The following is a 22,500-nucleotide window of genomic DNA, read 5'->3' as shown; positions in this document are numbered from 1 at the left end:
GAAAAACATACGTTTTGACTGTTAAATCCAGCGAAGATTCAACACATTTGCTGTCATTCCCGTTGTCTACGCGCTGCTTAAAAAGGTGATTTCTCCTCTTCTGGCATATATATTTACAGATGTTTCCCGTATGGGCAAAGTAAAAGTAATGAAATGCATGTTCAGTTCACCACATCAAAGGAAGGTTCAGATGGCTTCACTAATGTGGGAGTCTAGAATATTCGGCTGGAAAATAACTTGCAGTGTGTTGTCGTAAACGGACAAACATCTCTAGAAAAGTCTTATACAGTATTGAGCTGACTCAACTAAATGTTTTCTTCTTTTGATAAATAATGGATGAAGCTGACTGAAAAAAAAGCATTCAGTGTGAATGAGTTGAGGGCTGTTTCAGATTTCTCTCATCATGCCCTACTTTCCAAAATTTCAGTTTTATTGAAAAAGAGACCCTCTCATCAGTTTGATGCTTGATGTCTTAGTCTGTGCACAAACCCATTCTGCTGCTGGTTATACCAAAACAAACCATCATGAATGTTTATGATAAAAGATTAAAGGTCGATCAATAAGATTATCCAACGCACAAGTTGATGTTATTTATTGGCTGCCACTCAAGCAGGTTTGATCCGTCACACAACGTGTTACTCTCGGAGTAATGTTTACGTCAGGCGGCTGTCGATTGGTCAGAGATGTGATGCGTGTTGTGTGTTTGCTCAACAGGTGAAGTTGATTGGTCAGAGGTGTGATGTGTGTTGTGTGTTTGCTGAACAGGTGAAGTTGATTGGTCAGAGGTGTGATGTGTGTTGTGTGTTTGCTCAACAGGATTGGCCCAGTCCGGGGCCTGGGGGTGCTTTGATGAGTTTAACCGCATCGAGCTGCCCGTCCTGTCCGTGGCGGCCCAGCAGATCTACATCGTGCTGCAGTGCAAGAAGAACAAGAAGGCCACCTTCGTCTTCACCGACGGAGACCTGGTCAGCATGGACCGGGAGTTCGGCATCTTCCTCACCATGGTGAGGAGGCGCTTAGCACCACGCCACCCTTCTCACCTCGCACCAGGAAACAGCCGTGTTCTAGGAGATACAGCAATAGTGCTCAAACACATGATCCAATAATATTTCACTTGGCCAAATGTATGTGTAGTCAGACCTCAGTGAGGTTAATGTGTAGTCTGATCTCAGTGAGGTAAATGTGTAGTCTGATCTCAGTCAAGTTTATGTGTAGTCTGATCTCAGTCAAGTTAATATGTAGTCTGATCTCAGTCAAGTTTATGTGTAGTCTGATCTCAATCAAGTTTATGTGTAGTCTGATCTCAGTCAAGTTAATATGTAGTCTGAGCTCAGTCAAGTTTATGTGTAGTCTGATCTCTGTGAAGTTTATGTGTAGTTAGATCTCAGTGACAGTGAGGTTAATGTGTAGTCAGATCTCAGTGACGTTAATATGTAGTCAGATCTCAGTCAAGTTTATGTGTAGTCTGATCTCAGTCAAGTTTATGTGTAGTCTGATCTCAGTCAAATTTATGTGTAGTCTGATCTCAGTGAAGTTTATGTGTAGTCTGATCTCAGTGAAGTTTATGTGTAGTCTGATCTCAGTGAAGTTTATGTGTAGTCAGATCTCAGTGAAGTTAATATGTAGTCTGATCTCAGTCAAGTTTATGTGTAGTCTGATCTCAGTCAAGTTTATGTGTAGTCTGATCTCAGTGAAGTTTATGTGTAGTCTGATCTCAGTGAAGTTAATATGTAGTCTGATCTCAGTCAAGTTTATGTGTAGTCTGATCTCAGTCAAGTTTATGTGTAGTCAGATCGCAGTGTAGGCCATAAAATGACTAGACCAACATGGGATTTTCAAGGCCGATAGCGATATAAATATCAAATCTACTGGACAGGCTCCTTCACAGTGTGCTGGTGCTATGAGCTCAGAGCAGAGCTGTTTATGCAGATGCTAGCAGCAGAGTAGCACGCACGCTAATGTGCACTGTATGTGTATGACAGAACCCACTGGTCCCAACCCTGTGTGTGTATGATAGAACCCTCCCAACTGTGTGTGTGTGTGTGTGTGTGTGTGTGTGTGTGTGTGTGTGTGTGTGTGTGGTAGAACCCTGGCTATGCCGGCCGGCAGGAGCTCCCTGAGAACCTGAAGATCCAGTTCCGCACCGTGGCCATGATGGTTCCGGACCGGGCCATCATCATGAGGGTCAAGCTAGCCAGTGCTGGTTTCCGTGACAACCAGGTGCTCAGTCGCAAGTTCTACACCCTGTACAAGCTGTGTGAGGAGCAGCTGTCCAAACAGGTGAGGCGGCCTGAGAAGAATTGTGAGAAGAGGAAAATGAAGGATAAAGCTATTATTACTATTGTTGTTGTTGTTATTGGTGCAAACAGCATGTCATTTAGAGAGCCTGTGAGCCTGAGAGCCGAAGTCCACTATAACGTTTTGTATATATCCTGGGCAGGTCCACTATAACGTTGTGTATATGTTCTGGGCAGGTCCACTATAACGTTGTGTATATGTTCTGGGCAGGTCCACTATAACGTTGTGTATATTTAACTGGGCAGGTCCACTATAACGTTGTGTATATGTTCTGGGCAGGTCCACTATAACGTTGTGTATATATCCTGGGCAGGTCCACTATAGCGTTGTGTATCCTGGGCAGGTCCACTATAACGTTGTGTATATATATACTGGGCAGGTCCACTATAACGTTGTGTATATGTTCTGGGCAGGTCCACTATAACGTTGTGTATATATCCTGGGCAGGTCCACTATAACGTTGTGTATATATCCTGGGCAGGTCCACTATAACGTTGTGTATATATATACTGGGCAGGTCCACTATAACGTTGTGTATATGTTCTGGGCAGGTCCACTATAACGTTGTGTATATGTTCTGGGCAGGTCCACTATAACGTTGTGTATATGTTCTGGGCAGGTCCACTATAGCGTTGTGTATATGTTCTGGGCAGGTCCACTATAACGTTGTGTATATTTAACAGGGCAGGTCCACTATAACGTTGTGTATATGTTCTGGGCAGGTCCACTATAACGTTGTGTATATTTAACTGGGCAGGTCCACTATAACGTTGTGTATATGTTCTGGGCAGGTCCACTATGACTTCGGGCTGCGGAACATCCTCTCGGTTCTGAGGACGCTGGGGGCGGTGAAGCGGGCCAACCCCACGGAACCGGAGAAGACCGTCGTCATGAGAGTCCTGCGGGACATGAACCTCTCCAAACTGGTACTCACACTTAGCATGCTTCACTGTGTGTGTGTGTGTGTGTGTGTGTGTGTGTGTGTGTGTGTGTGTGTGTGTGTGTGTGTGTGTGTGTGTGTGTGTGTGTGTGTGTGTGTGTGTCTGTGTGTGTCTGTGTGTGTGTGTGTGTGTGTGTGTGTGTGTGTGTGTCTCCAGGACATGAACCTCTCCAAACTGGTACTCACACTTAGCATGCTTCACTGTGTGTGTGTGTGTGTGTGTGTGTGTGTGTGTGTGTGTGTGTGTGTGTGTGTGTGTGTGTGTGTGTGTGTGTGTGTGTGTGTGTGTGTGTGTGTGTGTGTGTGTGTGTGTGTGTGTGTGTGTGTGTGTGTGTCTTCCAGTAGTCAACACCAGAGTCAAATGGCTGGAGATGTAATTGTTCCTTTACAGGTGTTTGAATGTAATTTAACGGCTTTAACGTTATTTCGATGGAGATTTGGTACCCATCAACAAAAAAAATTAAACTGCATTGGATACCTTTAAAATGTATTTTTCCTCTTGGTTAATGAGCTTCTCTTGTCTACTGTTGTTATGTACTGTTCATTCTGTTGTTCAAATGTGCTATCACTACGAGTAATGTTATCAATTCATGGGTTTCATCAGGTGTATTAATCAAGCAGCATGCGGTCTGCATTGATAATCAAGGTGCTTGATTTGATACACCTGTGGAGAGGGACCTGATGTAACCATGAATAGCATAACACACTTCTATGCTGTGAGCCCCCGTGGCTGTGTGTGTGTGTGTGTGTGTGTGTGTGTGTGTGTGTGTGTGTGTGTGTGTGTGTGTGTGTGTGTGTGTGTGTGTGTGTGTGTGTGTGTGAACACCACACCATGCTGATGGTGTGGTGTTCTGTCTCAGGTGGACGAGGAGGAACCTCATTAATGACCTGTTCTGTCTCAGGTGGACGAGGAGGAACCTCATTAATGACCTGTTCTGTCTCAGGTGGACGAGGAGGAACCTCTCTTCACGAACCTCATTAACGACCTGTTCTGTCTCAGGTGGACGAGGAGGAACCTCTCTTCACGAACCTCATTAACGACCTGTTCTGTCTCAGGTGGACGAGGAGGAACCTCTCTTCACGAACCTCATTAACGACCTGTTCTGTCTCAGGTGGACGAGGAGGAACCTCTCTTCACGAACCTCATTTAACGACCTGTTCTGTCTCAGGTGGACGAGGAGGAACCTCATTAACGACCTGTTCTGTCTCAGGTGGACGAGGACGAGCCTCTCTTCATGAGCCTGATTGACGACCTGTTCTGTCTCAGGTGGACGAGGACGAGCCTCTCCAAAGATCATTAAGGGGCGGAGCAAGATACTTCATGAGAAGCCACTTCCTGGAACCCGAATCGCAAGAGGGGGGGTCAAAATCCCCCTTTATGCAGAGCAGAGGCAGCAACTGTTCCATTGAAGTCTATGGACATAGATCAGAATTTCAACTATATGCTAAAATCTCCATTCTCTAGAGTTAGGAATGTGAATTTTGGGCACAGTTTCATGACCCTCAACCCCTTCTGACCACTTCAGGTACCTTTTTAGCATTTTTGAGCATTCCCGTCTGGAGAAAATCGACTTTAGCCTATATCAGGTGTGCCCCTCTTGTTTATTCTGCTTTGGCCGGTTGCTACGTACGCTCTACCTTGACAACACATTAGCCAGCCAGCTGAACCAAATCCTGATTTGTGCTAACGACGATCAGATGGCGCTGGGGTAACTTAATGAGAGCAGCGACATATTTCCATTATTCCATTGATGTTTTTATTCAATTCCTTGAAATGTATGCTTTGTGTGTGTTACTTCCATATTAGAACTAATAAATGTAGAGGGCTTGAAAGAGCAGCAAGATTATTTTGGAACATCATCAAGCATTGATAATCGAGTGCTTGATTTTGTACACCTGTGGAAAGGGACCTGATGAAACCCATGAATACGTCTGACACGCAATGACGCGCCTCTTTATGCAGAGGAAGTGATCCCCGTTTTGCGCCCATAGACATGAACTACGACGACGTATCTTGCTACGCCTTAAGGATCTTTGGCCTCTCTTCATGAGCCTGATTGACGACCTGTTCTGTCTCAGGTGGACGAGGACGAGCCTCTCCAAAGATAATTAAGGGCGGAGCAAGATACTTCATGAGAAGCCACTTCCTGGAACCCGAATCGCAAGAGGGGGGGTCAAAATCCCCCTTTATGCAGAGCAGAGGCAGCAACTGTTCCATTGAGGTCTATGGACATAGATCAGAATTTCAACTATATGCTAAAATCTCCATTCTCTAGAGTTAGGAGTGTGAATTTTGGGCACGGTTTCATGACCCTCAACCCCTTCTGACCACTTCAGGTACCTTTTTAGCATTTTTGAGCATTCCCGTCTGGAGAAAATCGACTTTATATCAGGTGTGCCCCTCTTGTTTATTCTGCTTATTGGCCGGTTGCTACGTACGCTCTACCTTGACAACACATTAGCCAGCCAGCTGAACCAAATCCTGATTTGTGCTAACGACGATCAGATGGCGCTGGGGTAACTTAATGAGAGCAGCGACATATTTCCATTATTCCATTGATGTTTTTATTCAATTCCTTGAAATGTATGCTTTGTGTGTGTTACTTCCATATTAGAACTAATAAATGTAGAGGGCTTGAAAGAGCAGCGAGATTATTTTGGAACATCATCAAGCATTGATAATCGAGTGCTTGATTTTGTACACCTGTGGAAAGGGACCTGATGAAACCCATGAATACGTCTGACACGCAATGACGCGCCTCTTTATGCAGAGGAAGTGATCCCCGTTTTGCGCCCATAGACATGAACTACGACGACGTATCTTGCTACGCCTTAAGGATCTTTGGCCTCTCTTCATGAGCCTGATTGACGACCTGTTCTGTCTCAGGTGGACGAGGACGAGCCTCTCTTCATGAGCCTGATTGACGACCTGTTCCCGGGCATCACGCTGGACAAGGCGGGCTACCCCGAGCTGGAGGCGGCCATCGCGGCCCAGGCCCAGCAGGCCCAGCTCATCGCCCACCCGCCCTGGCTGCTCAAGCTGGTGCAGCTCTACGAGACCCAGCGGGTCAGGCACGGTGAGCATGGCACAGTCATGTAGAACCATTTGGGCCATTTCAACCTATAGAACCATTTGGCCATTTATTTTTTTTATAATTCACAGTTTTTTATTTTAAAACATAGTGCAAAATGACAGTTACACTGGGTATTTAAGCCAATACCATAATACACTGTAGCAAGTAGCACTACATTATCACACAACACCAAAACAAAAACAAACAAACCATACACAACATAGCCGCACAGCAGGTTCCCTCTCTCCCCCTCTCCCCCAAAACACACCATAATACACACTGTTTAAGGTCAATTCTCATTACCCCTTATTTTCTACTGATCTCCATCTTTAATCCATTTGGCCATTTCAACCTATAGAACCATTTGACTCATTTCAACCTATAGAACCATTTGGGCCATTATGCAGGTATGATGACACTGGGTCCTAGCGGAACACTACACACACACTCTAACACATGCTGCACACTGGGCCCTAGTGGAACACTACTGCTGTGTGTGCTGCAGGTATGATGACGCTGGGCCCTAGTGGAACACTACACACACACACACACTCTAACACACACTGTGTGTGCTGCAGGTATGATGACGCTGGGCCCTAGTGGAACACTACACACACACACACTTTAACACACACTGTGTGTGCTGCAGGTATGATGACGCTGGGCCCTAGTGGAACACTACACACACACACACACTCTAACACACACTGTGTGTGCTGCAGGTATGATGACGCTGGGCCCTAGTGGAACACTACACACACACACACTCTAACACACACTGTGTGTGCTGCAGGTATGATGACGCTGGGCCCTAGTGGAACACTACACACACACACACACACTCTAACACACACTGTGTGTGCTGCAGGTATGATGACGCTGGGTCCTAGCGGAACACTACACACACACTCTAACACACACTGTGTGTGCTGCAGGTATGATGACGCTGGGCCCCAGCGGAACACTACACACACACACTCTAACACACACTGTGTGTGCTGCAGGTATGATGACGCTGGGCCCTAGTGGAACACTACACACACACACACACTCTAACACACACTGTGTGTGCTGCAGGTATGATGACGCTGGGCCCTAGTGGAACACTACACACACACACACACTCTAACACACACTGTGTGTGCTGCAGGTATGACGACGCTGGGCCCCAGCGGAACACTACACACACACACACTCTAACACACACTGTGTGTGCTGCAGGTATGATGACGCTGGGCCCTAGTGGAACACTACACACACACACACACTCTAACACACACTGTGTGTGCTGCAGGTATGATGACGCTGGGCCCCAGCGGAACAGGGAAGAGTACGTGCATCCACACGCTGATGAGGGCGATGACGGAGTGCGGCGCGGCCCACAGGGAGATGCGCATGAACCCCAAGGCCGTCACCGCCGCACAGATGTTCGGCACGCTGGACGTGGCCACCAACGACTGGACCGACGGGATCTTCTCCACCCTGTGGAGGAAAACACTCAAAGCCAAGAAGGTTTGGAAGTCCACATCCAACAGAGACTAGAGTCTCCATAGTGACTAGTGTCTCCATAGTGACTAAACTCTCCATAGTGACTAGAGTCTCCATAGTGACTAGAGGCTCCATAGTGACTAGAGGCTCCATAGTCTCCATAGTGACTAGAGTCTCCACAGTGACTACAGTCTCCATAGAGACTACAGTCTCCATAGTGTCCATAGTGACTAGTCTCCATAGTGACTAGTGACTAGAGTCTCCATAGTGACTAAAGTCTCCATAGTGACTAGAGTCTCCATAGTGTCCATAGTGACTAGTCTCCATAGTGACTAGTATCCATAGTGACCAAAGACTCCATAGTGACTAGAGTCTCCATATTCTCCATAGTGACTAGAGTCTCCATAGTGACTAAAGTCTCCATAGTGACTAGAGTCTCCATAGTGTCCATATTGACTAGTCTCCATAGTGACTAAAGACTCCATATTCTCCATAGTGACAAGAGTCTCCATATTGACTACAGTCTCCTTAGTGACTAGAGTCTCCATAGTGTCCATAGTGGCTAGTCTCTATAGCGACTAAAGACTCCATAGTGACTAGAGTCTCCATAGTGACTAGTGTCTCCATAGTGACTAGTGTCTCCATAGTGACTAGAGTCTCCATAGTGACTGAGTCTGATGAGATGATGTCCTTTTCTAAGTGTTCACCAAAGCAGTGATGTAACGTCAGCATGTCCCGGTGGTTCTGTTCAGGGTGAACACATCTGGATAGTTCTGGACGGTCCAGTCGATGCCATCTGGATTGAGAACCTGAACTCTGTCTTGGACGATAACAAGACGTTAACTCTCGCCAACGGAGACCGCATCCCCATGGCCCCCAACTGCAAGGTTGTGTTTGAGCCCCACAACATCGACAACGCCTCCCCGGCCACCGTGTCCCGCAACGGCATGGTGTTCATGAGCTGCTCTGTGCTGGACTGGCAGCCCATCCTGCACGCCTGGCTCCGGAACATTCCACCAGCGCAGGCCGACGTGCTGCTCAACTGCTTTAACAGCATCTTCCAGGTCAGGGGCTGTCCAGGGCCACTAGCAGATTTAAAGGCACACAGCACAACATCAGTTGGCCAGTATCATAGTTTGACATCTACCGTAAATAACCTAATGATGGGAATTATTCTTTTCTCGTTTGTTTTTTCATTCTTTTCATTTTTTCTCATTTGTAAACATGAAGTCAATGTGTACTTAGACATGCTTATTTCTAAGTTCAGGCACTCAACTAGACAGCTCATGTAGCCAGGAACTGAATAGAATGGCAGGGACCCCATCAAAAAGGGCGTCTCTGAAATCAGTTTAATCAGTAATCTTTCCTCCAGCCTCAGTCCAGAATCAGTGCCTATCTGACTTGTATCATAACTGGTGATGGTTGTGTAGTTGTGTGTGATTAACACTGGGAGTGTAATTCTGCTCTGTGTGTGTGCAGGACCTCATTAACTTCATCTTCACGGCAGTGGCACCCAAAATGCAGATCCTGGAGTGCATGTACATCAAGCAGGCCCTGGATCTGCTGCAGGTCAGTGATGAACAGAGTCCACTACAACCGCTACAACCGCCAGTCAAACCGCTACAACCGCCAGTCAAACCGCTACGACCGCCGGGCAAACCACTACAACCGCCAGTCAAGCCGCTACAACCGCCAGTCAAACCGCTACAACCGCCGGGCAAACCACTACAACCGCCAGTCAAGCCGCTACAACCGCCGGGCAAACCGCTACAACCGCCGGGCAAACCTCAGTTTTAGAATAAATGTCCACTCCGTTTCTAAGGTGGACCCTGTACCTAAGCTCAACAGGAATTGTGGGCGTGTGTGTTTGACCCGTTGTGGGCGTGTGTGTTTGACCCGTTGTGGGCGTGTGTGTTTGACCCCTGCAGGGCTTGCTGCCGTCGGCAGATGAGAAGAGCGCAGCTCGTGGGCAGGTGGGGCGGCTGTTCGTGTTCGCCGTCATGTGGTCGCTGGGGGCGCTGCTGGAGCTGGACGACAGAGCTCGGCTGGAGGCGTTCCTCACGGCCCACTCCGCCCCTCTGGACCTGCCCCGCACCCACGGAGACCAGACCATCTTCGAGTTCGTAGTCAACCAGGCCGGGGAGTGGGAACACTGGTCTAGAAAGGTGCTGCCGCAGTGTGGTCTTCAGTGTGTTCTTGTGCGCATTAACGTTAACGTCACGTTATGAATATGTTTGTGTGTGCTGTAGCGAGTGGTCTGGTGTTCTTATACACATTAACGTTAACGTGACGTTATGAATATGTTTGTGTTCGTGGTCTTCAGTGTGTTTATATACACATTAACGTTTACGTCACGTTATGAATAAGTTTGTGCTCGTGATCATCAGTGTGTTCTTATACACATTAACGTTAACGTCACGTTATGAATATATTTATGCTCGTGGTCATCAGTGTGTTCTTATACACATTAACATTAACGTCACGTTATGAATGTATTTATGCTTGTGGTCATCAGTGTATTCTTATACACATTAATGTCATGTTATGAATATGTTAGTACTTGTGGGAACAGTTCACAGAGCACATCATCAGATCACTTAATGTCCTTCTGTATTGTTGTTCCTGACTACGCCACTGTGTTTAGGTCCCTGAGTACAAATATCCGCAGGACGTTATTCCTGACTACGCCTCTGTGTTTAGGTACCTGAGTACAAATATCCGCAGGACGTTATTCCTGACTACGCCTCTGTGTTTAGGTACCTGAGTACAAATATCCGCAGGACGTTATTCCTGACTACGCCTCTGTGTTTAGGTACCTGAGTACAAATATCCGCAGGAGGTTATTCCTGACTACGCCTCTGTGTTTAGGTCCCTGAGTACAAATATCCGCAGGACGTTGTTCCTGACTACGCCTCCATACTCGTACCCAACGTTGACAACGTCAGAACGGACTTTCTGATGCGGACCATCATGCAACAGGGTAAAGCCGTGCTGCTCATCGGTGAACAGGGCACTGCCAAAACAGTCATGATTAAGGTCTGGACTCTAATATTCTATATTCTAAATTCTATATTCTATTCTATTCTATTCTTCTGAACTCAACTTACACCTACACAACAGTCATGATTAAGGTCTGAACTCAACTTGCACCTACACGACAGTCAACTTGCACCTACACAACAGTCATGATTAAGGTCTGAACTCCACTACACAACACTCAACTTACACCTACACGACAGTCATGATTAAGGTCTGAACTCAACTTGCACCTACACAACACTCAACTTACACCTACACAACAGTCATCATGATTAAGGTCTGAACTCAACTTGCACCTACACAACAGTCAACTTACACCTACACAACAGTCAACTTACACCTACACAACAGTCATGATTAAGGTCTGAACTCAACTTACACCTACACAACAGTCATGATTAAGGTCTGAACTCAACTTGCACCTACACAACAGTCATGATTAAGGTCTGAACTCAACTTACACCTACACAACAGTCATGATTAAGGTCTGAACTCAATTTACACCTACACAACACTCAACTCACACCTACACAACACTCAACTCACACCTACACAACACTCAACTCACACCTACACGACAGTCAACTTACACCTACACAACAGTCAACTTACACCTACACAACAGTCAACTCACACCTACACGACAGTCAACTCACACCTACACGCTTACACTTACACACCTGTGTAATTGTGCAGGAATACACCAGTAAATATTACCCATAATGACAGTATGTGTGTATGTGTGTGTGACTGTGCAGGGCTACACCAGTAAGTATGACCCATGATAACGGTGTGTGTGTGTGTGTGCGACTGTGCAGGGCTACACCAGTAAGTATGACCCATAATAACGGTGTGTGTGTGTGTGTGTGTGTGTGTGTGTGCGCGACTGTGCAGGGCTACACCAGTAAGTATGACCCATAATAACGGTGTGTGTGTGTGTGTGTGTGTGTGTGTGTGCGCGACTGTGCAGGGCTACACCAGTAAGTATGACCCAGAGACACATGTGAGTAAGAGCCTGAACTTCTCGTCGGCCACGCTGCCAGGGATGTTCCAGCAGAGTGTGGAGAGCTACATAGACAAGCGCATGGGCGCCACCTACGGGCCGCCCGCCGGCAAGAGGATGACCGTCTTCATCGACGACATCAACATGCCCGTCATCAACGAGTGGGGCGACCAGGTGAGGCGTACAGTCAGAACCCAGCGGGCGTTTACCTGCACCAGCTGCTATCTCATGTTCTAATCATCAGTTGGTCATTCCCATCACCACTCTAGTCATTCCCATCACCACTAGTCATTCTCACTCTGGTCATTCCCATGACCACTCTAGTCATTCCTATCACCACTCTAGTCATTCCCATCACCACTCCATTCCTATCACCACTCTAGTCATTCCCATGACCACTTTAGTTATTCCCACTCTAGTCATTCCCACTCTGGTCATTCCTATCACCACTCTAGTCATTCCCATCACCACTCTAGTTATTCCCACTCTAGTCATTCCCACTCTGGTCATTCCCATCACCACTCTAGTCATTCCCATCACCTCTAGTCATTCCCACTCTGGTCATTCCCATGACCACTCTAGTCATTCCTATCACCACTCTAGTCATTCCCATCACCACTCCATTCCTATCACCACTCTAGTCATTCCCATGACCACTTTAGTTATTCCCACTCTAGTCATTCCCATGACCACTCTAGTCATTCCCACTCTGGTCATTCCCATGACCACTCTAGTGATTCCCATCACCACTCTAGTCATTCCCACTCTAGTCATTCCCATGACCACTCTAGTTATTCCCACTCTAATCATTCCTGTGACCACTCTAGTCATTCCTATCACCACTCTAGTCATTCCCACTCTAGTCATTCCCATCACCACTCTAGCCATTCCCATCACCACCCTAGTGATTCCCATGACCACTCTAGTCATTCCCATCACCACTCTAGTCATTCCTATCACCACTCTAGTCATTCCCATCACCACTCTAGTCATTCCCATGACCACTCTAGTCATTCCCATCACCACTCTAGTCATTCCCTAGTTTCATCTTCAGCAACATGGTGCAACTGAAGTGGTGTAGCAGTCTAGAGAGTCATTTGGACGTTTACCAAAAAGCCCTGAGCTTGATGCCTCATATGGCTATGTATGACTATGTATGGCTTTATATGTGCATCTGTGTTCAAAACTTGTACACACCATTCTCAGGACTATTTGTGCATTTCTGTCAATGGCATCCTGGACTTCCTGCTTTCAATGATGTAAATGATTTTTACATCATTGAAAGCAGGAAGTCCTATTCATGGGTTTCATTGAAATCCGTATTCCTCCCATCTCAAGGCAAACTGAGGGAATGATGCACGAACATTCAAAAACATGACTGGTTTTCTAAAGATACAAAGCTTAATGCTAATCGGTGAAGTGTCCCTTTAATGTGGTATATATGTACATGTATGTATAAATGTATATATTGCATAAATGAAACTGACTGCACTAATGTGAAGTGCTCGTTGAGTTGTGGCCTGTGTCTGCTGGAGTTCAGATCACCAATGAGACAGTGTGGTATACAGTATATAAACATATAGACTGTGTGTGTGTGTGTGTGTGTGTGTGTGTGTGTGTGTGTGTGAGTCCAGATCACCAATGAGATCGTGCGGCAGCTGATGGAGCAGGGCGGCTTCTACAGCCTGGAGCGTCCGGGCGAGTTCACCGCCGTGGTGGACGTGCAGCTGGCCGCCGCCATGATCCACCCGGGGGGCGGCCGCAACGACATCCCCCAGCGCCTCAAGCGCCAGTTCTGCATCTTCAACTGCACCCTGCCCTCCAACTCCTCTATCGACAAGATCTTCCACACCCTGGCGCACGGCTACTTCTGCCCACACAGGGGCTTCCCCGAGGACGTGTGCACTCTGGCCAGTGCCCTGGTACCCACCTCCAGGAGAGTGTGGCAAGCAGTCAAGGCCAAGGTAACGGTGCCCTCTACACCACCCAAGCTAACATCTACACCACCCAGTCAAGGCCAAGCTAACATCTACACCACCCAGTCAAGGCCAAGCTAACATCTACACCACCCAGTCAAGGCCAAGGTAAGGGTGCCCTCTACACCACCCAGTCAAGGCCAAGCTAACATCTACACCACCCAGTCAAGCCCAAGCTAACATCTACACCACCCAGTCAAGGCCAAGCTAACATCTACACCACCCAGTCAAGGCCAAGGTAAGGGTGCCCTCTACACCACCCAGTCAAGGCCAAGCTAACATCTACACCACCCAGTCAAGGCCAAGCTAACATCTACACCACCCACTAAAGGCCAAGCTAACATCTACACCACCCAGTCAAGGCCAAGCTAAAATCTACACCACCCAGTCAAGGCCAAGGTAACGGTGCCCTCTACTCCACCCAGTAAAGGCCAAGCTAACATCTACACCACCAAGTCAAGGCCAAGGTCATTCCATACCTCCAGGCCTATACAAAATGCATGAGTATTTAATATACCTCCAAGCCTATGCAAAAGAGCGTTTTCTAAGTGATTTGTATATTTATTTGTTTATATTTGTCTCTGGTCAGATGCTGCCCTCGCCCGCTAAGTTCCACTACATCTTCAACCTGCGGGACCTGAGCCGCGTGTGGCAGGGCGTGCTGGCGGTGGGCGCGGGGGTGTGCCAGGGGTCAGCGGTGCTCCTGCAGCTCCTGAGGCACGAGTGCTGCCGCGTCATCGCTGACCGCTTCATCGACCCGAAAGACACCGTGATCTTTGATGGGATCGTGGAGCGGGTGGGTGCCGGCCGGTTTGCTAGCGCTGAATTAATCTCAGGGAGAGTTGGAGGCGTTGGCTGATCGATAGCTGAAGTAAAAATGATTGAATCTACTGTAGAAAGCTCGAGGCACGGTTGTGTTTCGTGACACTGTGGTTGTGTGTGGATGTAATGAATGCTGTCTGCTTCGCCAGGATGTGGTCAACACACAGCAGGACTTTGTCCATTTCCTTCTGCACTCTCTCTGTGTTTACTACACAATAACAAAAACAAATCAAGCTGATTTTACTCACTAATCCGCTGTTCTTGGACATCATTGTCCAGTATTAGAAAACAGATAAATAGCGTAATTCACAGTGTCTGCGTCACTGTCCAGATCATGACGGAGGACCATGGAGTGGACTTGGTGGCGCAGGCGGCAGCGGACGTCTACTTTGTGGACTTCCTGCGGGACGCGGCGGAGAGCACGGGAGACGAGCCGGACGACGCGGAGCCCGAGACGCCCAAGGTGTACGAGCCCGTCCCGTCCTACCAGGTGCTGTCGGAGCGGCTGGGCTTCTACCTGCAGCAGTACAACGAGGCCGTCCGGGGCAGCGCCATGGACCTGGTCTTCTTCAAGGTCAGCACAAGGACAAGGGCGCTCACGCACGCACGCACTGCAGCAGCAGTGGTGTCAACACCTAGTAGCTTAAACACCTAATAGCATCAGCACCTCGTAGCATCAACATCTAGTAGCATCAGTACCTGGTAGCATCAGTACCTAGTAGCATCAGCATCTAGTAGCATCAGCATCTAGTAGCATCAGCATCTAGTAGCATCAGTACCTGGTAGCATCAGTACCTAGTAGCATCAGCATCTAGTAGCATCAGCATCCTGTAGCATCAACATCTAGTAGCATCAGTACCTGGTAGCATCAGTACCTGGTAGCATCAGTACCTAGTAGCATCAGCATCTAGTAGCATCAGCATCTAGTAGCATCAGTACCTGGTAGCATCAGTACCTAGTAGCATCAGCATCTAGTAGCATCAGCATCCTGTAGCATCAACATCTAGTAGCCTCAGTATCTGGTAGCATCAGTACCTGGTAGCATCAGTACCTAGTAGCATCAGCATCTAGTAGCATCAGCATCTAGTAGCATCAGTACCTGGTAGCATCAGTACCTAGTAGCATCAGCATCTAGTAGCATCAGCATCCTGTAGCATCAACATCTTGTAGCATCAACATCTAGTAGCATCAGCACCTAGTAGCATCAGCATCTAGTAGCATCTAATAGCATTAACACCTAGTAGCATCAGCACCTTGTAGCATCAGCATCTAATAGCATCAACGTCTAGTAGCATCAACACATAGTAGCATCAGGAGCTAGTAGCATCAACACCTGGTAACATCAACACCTAGTAACATCAGCATCTAGTAGCATCAGCACCTAGTAGCATCAGTATCTAGTAACATCAGCATCTAGTAGCATCAACATCTAGTAGCATCTAGTAGCATCAACATCTAGTAGCATCCTTGCAATGTAATGTGTAATGGGCAGTTTTTCAAACCTGAGTAAATAGAAAATGGGTTGGGTTTTAAAAGGGAGGGCCAGATTTAATCATAAAGTGTAAATCAGAAAATAAAAACGCCAACATTTTTCTGTGACATGTTTCTGTGAGCAGGATGCCATGATCCACCTGGTGAAGATCTCCCGGATCATCCGCACTCCCCAGGGAAACGCTCTGCTGGTGGGGGTGGGGGGGTCCGGCAAGCAGAGCCTCACCCGCCTGGCCTCCTTCATCGCTGGGTACCAGAGCTTCCAGATCACCCTCACACGGTAGCTTTCTCTCCCAACAACACAACACAACAACACAGCAACACAACAACACAACACAACACAACACAACAACACATCCGACGGAGTCTCTGTGGAATGGGAAATGCATAGTTTACATAAACTGTTCCTTAACTTTCTTCTGTATCAGTAAAGTATCTACCTAAACGTCATCCTTAGGGCTACCCATCTGCCAGATGACTTGACCAGAACAACACTTGACACTGGAACATGGTGTTCTGTCTGTCCTCAGGTCGTACAACGTGAGCAACCTGCTGGAGGACCTGAAGACGCTGTACCGCATGGCCGGGCAGCAGGGGCGGGGCGTCACCTTCATCTTCACCGACAACGACATCAAGGACGAGTCCTTCCTGGAGTACCTGAACAACGTGCTGGCGTCCGGCGAGGTCTCCAACCTGTTCGCCCGCGACGAGCTGGACGAGATCACGCAGGACCTGATCGCCGTCATGAAGCGCGAGCACCCGCGCCGCCCGCCCACCGCCGACAACCTGTACGACTACTTCCTGTCGCGCGTGCGCAGCCACCTGCACGTGGCGCTCTGCATGTCGCCGGTCGGGGAGAGGCTCCGCTCGCGCGCGCTACGCTTCCCGGGCCTGGTGTCCGGCTGCACCGTGGACTGGTTCCAGCGCTGGCCGCGCGACGCCCTCGTGGCGGTCGCCAACCACTTCCTGTCCGGCTACGAGCTCCGCTGCACGGAGGAGGTCAAGCAGAGCGTGGTGACCACCATGGGCGCCTTCCAGGACCTGGTGGCCGAGACCTGCAGCGAGTACTTCCAGCGGTTCCGTCGGCAGACCTACGTGACGCCCAAGTCCTACCTGTCCTTCATCAAGGGCTACCAGGCCGTCTACTCGGACAAGATCGCTCACGTGGGAACGCTTGCAGAGCGCATGAACACAGGTGTGTGGGGAGTACTACTACTGAGGTCTATCAGTGTGTTGATTATAAATATGCACACAGGGCTGTAGGTAGTGTGACATTAAGCTCAATGCTAATGCTAATACTGAGGTCTATCAGTGTGTTGATTATGGATATACACACAGTATCATACAATCCAAGTGATGTCTTGGTTGTTTGGATGTTTGATATTAGCATTTCTTCTGACCACTATACAGTGTGTGGTCAGTCGTGGATAATGGAAGGCATCAATCTTTGGTCTTCTCCATATTTGCTATGGTGTCCTCCTACTCCAGTATATTGAGCAACAAATCAGTCAGGCTCTCCCTCTACCTTCCTCTCTACGTGCATGTGTGTGTGTGTGTGTGTGTGTGTGTGTGTGTGTGTGTGTGTGTCCAGGCCTGGCTAAGCTGATGGAGGCGGAGGTGTCGGTGAGTGAGCTGTCCAAGGAGCTGGCGCTGAAGGAGCAGGAGCTGGCCGTGGCGTCCCAGCGGGCGGACGGGGTGCTGCAGGAGGTGACGGTCAAGGCGCAGGCCGCCGAGAAGGTCAAAGGTCAGGTGCAGAAGGTCAAGGACAAGGCCCAGGCCATCGTGGACGAGATCGAGGGAGACAAGAAGGTGGCCGAGTCCAAGCTGGAGGCAGCTAAGCCAGCACTAGCGGCCGCTGAGGCTGCACTACAGGTACACACAGAGCTGGAGACAGGTGCACTCTACAGGTGCACACTACAGGTGCACACTACAGGTGCACACTACAGGTACACACTACAGGTACACACTACAGGTGCACACTACAGGTACACACTACAGGTGCACACTACAGGTGCACTCTACAGGTGCACACTGCAGGTGCACACTACAGGTACACACTACAGGTACACACAGAGCTGTAGACAGGTACACACTACAGGTGCACACTACAGGTACACACTACAAGTACCTGTACGCACTACAGGTATACACTACTGGTGCACACTACAGGTACACACTACAGGTACACACTACAGGTGCACACAGAGCTGCAGCACAGGTGCACACTACAGGTACACACTACAGGTGCACACTAGAGGTGCACACTACAGGTGCACACTACAGGTGCACACTACAGGTGCACACTGCAGGTACACACTACAGGTGCACACTACAGGTACACACTACAGGTACACACAGAGCTGTAGACAGGTACACACTACAGGTGCACACTGCAGGTACACACTACAGGTGCACACTACAGGTGCACACTACAGGTGCACACTGCAGGTACACACTACAGGTACACACTACAGGTGCACACTACAGGTACACACTACAGGTACACACAGAGCTGTAGACAGGTACACACTACAGGTGCACACTGCAGGTACACACTACAGGTGCACACTACAGGTGCACACTACAGGTACACACTACAGGTGCACACTGCAGGTACACACTACAGGTGCACACTACAGGTGCACACTACAGGTGCACACTACAGGTGCACACTGCAGGTACACACTACAGGTACACACTGCAGGTGCACACTACAGGTACACAGTTGGTGTCATGAATAAAGGGTGCGGTGTGTGTGATGCGTAGATGGCCGTGTTGTCTGACCCGTGTTGTCGTCCCGTGTCCAGACCATAAAGCCGGCGGACATCGCCACGGTGCGGAAGCTGGGCAAGCCGCCTCACCTGATCATGCGCATCATGGACGCCGTGCTGCTCCTGTTCCAGCGCCGGGTGGACGCCGTCACCGTGGATACGGAGCGGCCCTGCCTACGACCCTCCTGGACCGAGGCCCTCAAGCTCATGAACAACTCCGCCTTCCTCAGCATGCTGCTGAACTTCAACAAGGTGGGACACACACACACCTACGCACACACGCACGCACGCACGCACGCACGCACGCACGCACGCACGCACGCACGCACGCACGCACGCACGCACAGACGCATACAGATAGACACACACACACATGTTCATTCTCATGTTCATATATGCACATGCACACACAGACACACACACATGCATAAATGCTTAATGAATGCATACACACACCCATACATGCAGACTTGTACACAATCATGAATGCACACACACACACACACACACACACACACACCAACATGCAAAGGTCAAATTTGCATTTCAAAGCATCACTTAATGCCATGTTAGGCCTCTACACACATCAGTGTTTAACACACATATCAGTCTTTAAAACACACATCAGTCTTTAATAAAAAATCAAATAACACACACATCAGTCTTTAATGAAAAATCAAATAAAATCACCACCACACACACACCCCTATTCCCCCCCCCCCCTTGGTACTCATGCCACTGGGCCTGCATGGGCAGCGCTGACCCCCCCCCCCCCCCCCCCCCCCTGTTTGGACGTGTGAGCACAGATGTAGGTCAGGGGGGCTTTGCACTAAATCCCTGCATGCCTGTCACCGTTGGGCTGTTGCCAGGATACGAGCCCCGTTTAAGTACGTACACAAGCTAGTGACAGTGACTTTATCTCCGTGACGATGAGATCACTACTTCCATCTTCACCTCCCTGGTCTCTCACACACACACACACACACACACACTGGTCCTGTTTGGCTGCTCTGTAGCGTCCACTCAAAGCAGGAGCCCGCCATGTCTCACCTTTTAGCAGGAGCGGTTCCAGCGGAAAGCCCCTGCATAGCACACACACACACACACACACACACACACACACACACATACACACACACACACACACACACACACACACACACACACACACTGGCACATAAATCTCTCTGGGCAGTCAGCCCTTGTCAGTATGCGAGAAGAGAGGGAGAGAGAAAGAGAGAGTGAGAGAAGGAGAGGGGGGCTTAGCTTTTAAAGCATGCACTCTCTTTCTTGCTGTCGTTTATTCTCTCTCTCCCTCTCTCTCTCTCTCTCTCTCTCTCTCTTTCTCTCCATCCCTCTCCTCTCTCACCCTCACAGTCCCTCATATACACAACCACACATTCATGAACGCTTGGGTGAATGTGTCAAAAGATTCACATACACACACACACACACACACACACACACACACAAGCACACAAGCACAGACAAATGCACGCTTGGGTGCACACATGCACGCATACCAATGCATATTCAATCACACATAGAATGCACTCACAGGTATGCGCAGACACACACACACAGACACACACACACACACACACACACCCTCATGCACCCTCACGCTTGCACTATGCGCAGGATTACAGAGGCTGTCAGTGCTGAAATGCACTAGATAATCCTGTCTGAACTGGAGTTGCACTGACTTGAGGGGAATATAGAAACACACCACACCCAAAGTCACACGCTTGCTACATCGCCATGTTCAAAAGGCACAACTCATAGCACCTTCAACGTTGGACATTCAACACACTGAATTACATTTCAGAGTGAGGAATAACTCAGAACCTAAGATTATACATCTACGTCTATCATCTATCATCTAAGATAATACCTCTACAGCCTACTACACAGTCTTTATGAAAAGAACCTCAGATGCTAAATAGCAGTGCAGCCTACAGCACAGTCTTAAAGAACCTCAAATAATGAATACCAGTACAGCCTACAGGACAGTCTTTATGAAAGTGTGTGGTGTTTAGCCTACAGCACAGTCTTTATGAAAGTGTGTGGTGTTTAGCCTACAGCACAGTCTTTATGAAAGTGTGTGGTGTTTAGCCTACAGCACAGTCTTTATGAAAGTGTGTGGTGTTTAGTACAGCACAGTCTTTATGAAAGTGTGTGGTGTTTAGCCTACAGCACAGTCCTTATGAAAGTGTAGTGGTGTTTAGTACAGCACAGTCTTTATGAAAGTGTGTGGTGTTTAGCGTACAGCACAGTCTTTATGAAAGTGTAGTGGTGTTTAGCCTACAGCACAGTCTTTATGAAAGTGTGTGGTGTTTAGCCTACAGCACAGTCTTTATGAAAGTGTGTGGTGTTTAGCCTACAGCACAGTCTTTATGAAAGTGTGTGGTGTTTAGTACAGCACAGTCTTTATGAAAGTGTGTGGTGTTTAGCCTACAGCACAGTCTTTATGAAAGTGTGTGGTGTTTAGTACAGCACAGTCTTTATGAAAGTGTGTGGTGTTTAGCCTACAGCACAGTCTTTATGAAAGTGTGTGGTGTTTAGCCTACAGCACAGTCTTTATGAAAGTGTGTGGTGTTTAGCCTACAGCACAGTCTTTATGAAAGTGTGTGGTGTTTAGCCTACAGCACAGTCTTTATGAAAGTGTGTGGTGTTTAGTACAGCACAGTCTTTATGAAAGTGTGTGGTGTTTAGCCTACAGCACAGTCCTTATGAAAGTGTAGTGGTGTTTAGTACAGCACAGTCTTTATGAAAGTGTGTGGTGTTTAGCCTACAGCACAGTCTTTATGAAAGTGTAGTTGTGTTTAGCCTACAGCACAGTCTTTATGAAAGTGTGTGGTGTTTAGCCTACAGCACAGTCTTTATGAAAGTGTGTGGTGTTTAGCCTACAGCACAGTCTTTATGAAAGTGTGTGGTGTTTAGCCTACAGCACAGTTCTTATGAAAGTGTAGTGGTGTTTAGTACAGCACAGTCTTTATGAAAGTGTGTGGTGTTTAGCCTACAGCACAGTCTTTATGAAAGTGTGTGGTGTTTAGCCTGCAGCACAGTCCTTATGAAAGTGTAGTGGTGTTTAGTACAGCACAGTCTTTATGAAAGTGTGTGGTGTTTAGCCTACAGCACAGTCTTTATGAAAGTGTGTGGTGTTTAGCCTACAGCACAGTCCTTATGAAAGTGTAGTGGTGTTTAGTACAGCACAGTCTTTATGAAAGTGTGTGGTGTTTAGCCTACAGCACAGTCCTTATGAAAGTGTGTGGTGTTTAGCCTACAGCACAGTCTTTATTCAAGGTCAAGTTCAAGTGTTTTTATTTGTCACATACATTTTACATGTAGTGAAATATAAAAAGGGACCATTGCTCTGCATAGAAGTAAAAGAAAGAAAATATACATAGTAAATGAAAGCAGTATAAAAATAAATAAATAAATACAAGTTTAAAATCATTTCTGTCTAAGGGACAAAAAATAATTATTTAAAATGTGCTGTGTTTAGCAGTCTCACTGCCTGTGGGTAAAAGCTTAGTCTCAGTCTCTCCGTCCTTGCATTAATGCAACATAGCCGCCTGCCCGATTGTAGAAGTGA

General features: G+C 48.0%; 1 protein-coding gene across 1 annotated transcript in view; it reads left to right on the top strand.

Moving 5' to 3' along the window:
• The window catches only part of dnah5l (dynein, axonemal, heavy chain 5 like), a 107,755-nt gene that overhangs the window by 40,203 nt on the left and 45,052 nt on the right, over nucleotides 1–22,500 (top strand). Inside the window, exons 42-58 of the mRNA XM_062521861.1 lie at nucleotides 817–1,004; nucleotides 2,086–2,280; nucleotides 3,090–3,224; nucleotides 6,126–6,315; nucleotides 7,607–7,824; nucleotides 8,553–8,864; nucleotides 9,280–9,369; nucleotides 9,729–9,965; nucleotides 10,669–10,836; nucleotides 11,810–12,016; nucleotides 13,477–13,806; nucleotides 14,408–14,614; nucleotides 14,972–15,202; nucleotides 16,257–16,411; nucleotides 16,662–17,326; nucleotides 17,723–18,003; nucleotides 18,939–19,154. Coding sequence (XP_062377845.1) covers nucleotides 817–1,004; nucleotides 2,086–2,280; nucleotides 3,090–3,224; nucleotides 6,126–6,315; nucleotides 7,607–7,824; nucleotides 8,553–8,864; nucleotides 9,280–9,369; nucleotides 9,729–9,965; nucleotides 10,669–10,836; nucleotides 11,810–12,016; nucleotides 13,477–13,806; nucleotides 14,408–14,614; nucleotides 14,972–15,202; nucleotides 16,257–16,411; nucleotides 16,662–17,326; nucleotides 17,723–18,003; nucleotides 18,939–19,154 — 4,025 coding nt within the window. The remainder of the gene's footprint in view (nucleotides 1–816; nucleotides 1,005–2,085; nucleotides 2,281–3,089; nucleotides 3,225–6,125; nucleotides 6,316–7,606; nucleotides 7,825–8,552; nucleotides 8,865–9,279; nucleotides 9,370–9,728; nucleotides 9,966–10,668; nucleotides 10,837–11,809; nucleotides 12,017–13,476; nucleotides 13,807–14,407; nucleotides 14,615–14,971; nucleotides 15,203–16,256; nucleotides 16,412–16,661; nucleotides 17,327–17,722; nucleotides 18,004–18,938; nucleotides 19,155–22,500) is intronic.

This window comes from Sardina pilchardus, chromosome 19 (assembly GCF_963854185.1).
Source record: "Sardina pilchardus chromosome 19, fSarPil1.1, whole genome shotgun sequence".
Taxonomy (NCBI): Eukaryota; Metazoa; Chordata; class Actinopteri; order Clupeiformes; family Clupeidae; genus Sardina; species Sardina pilchardus.
Note: the sequence above shows the minus strand (reverse complement) of the source record. Positions and strands in the feature narration are given on the sequence as shown.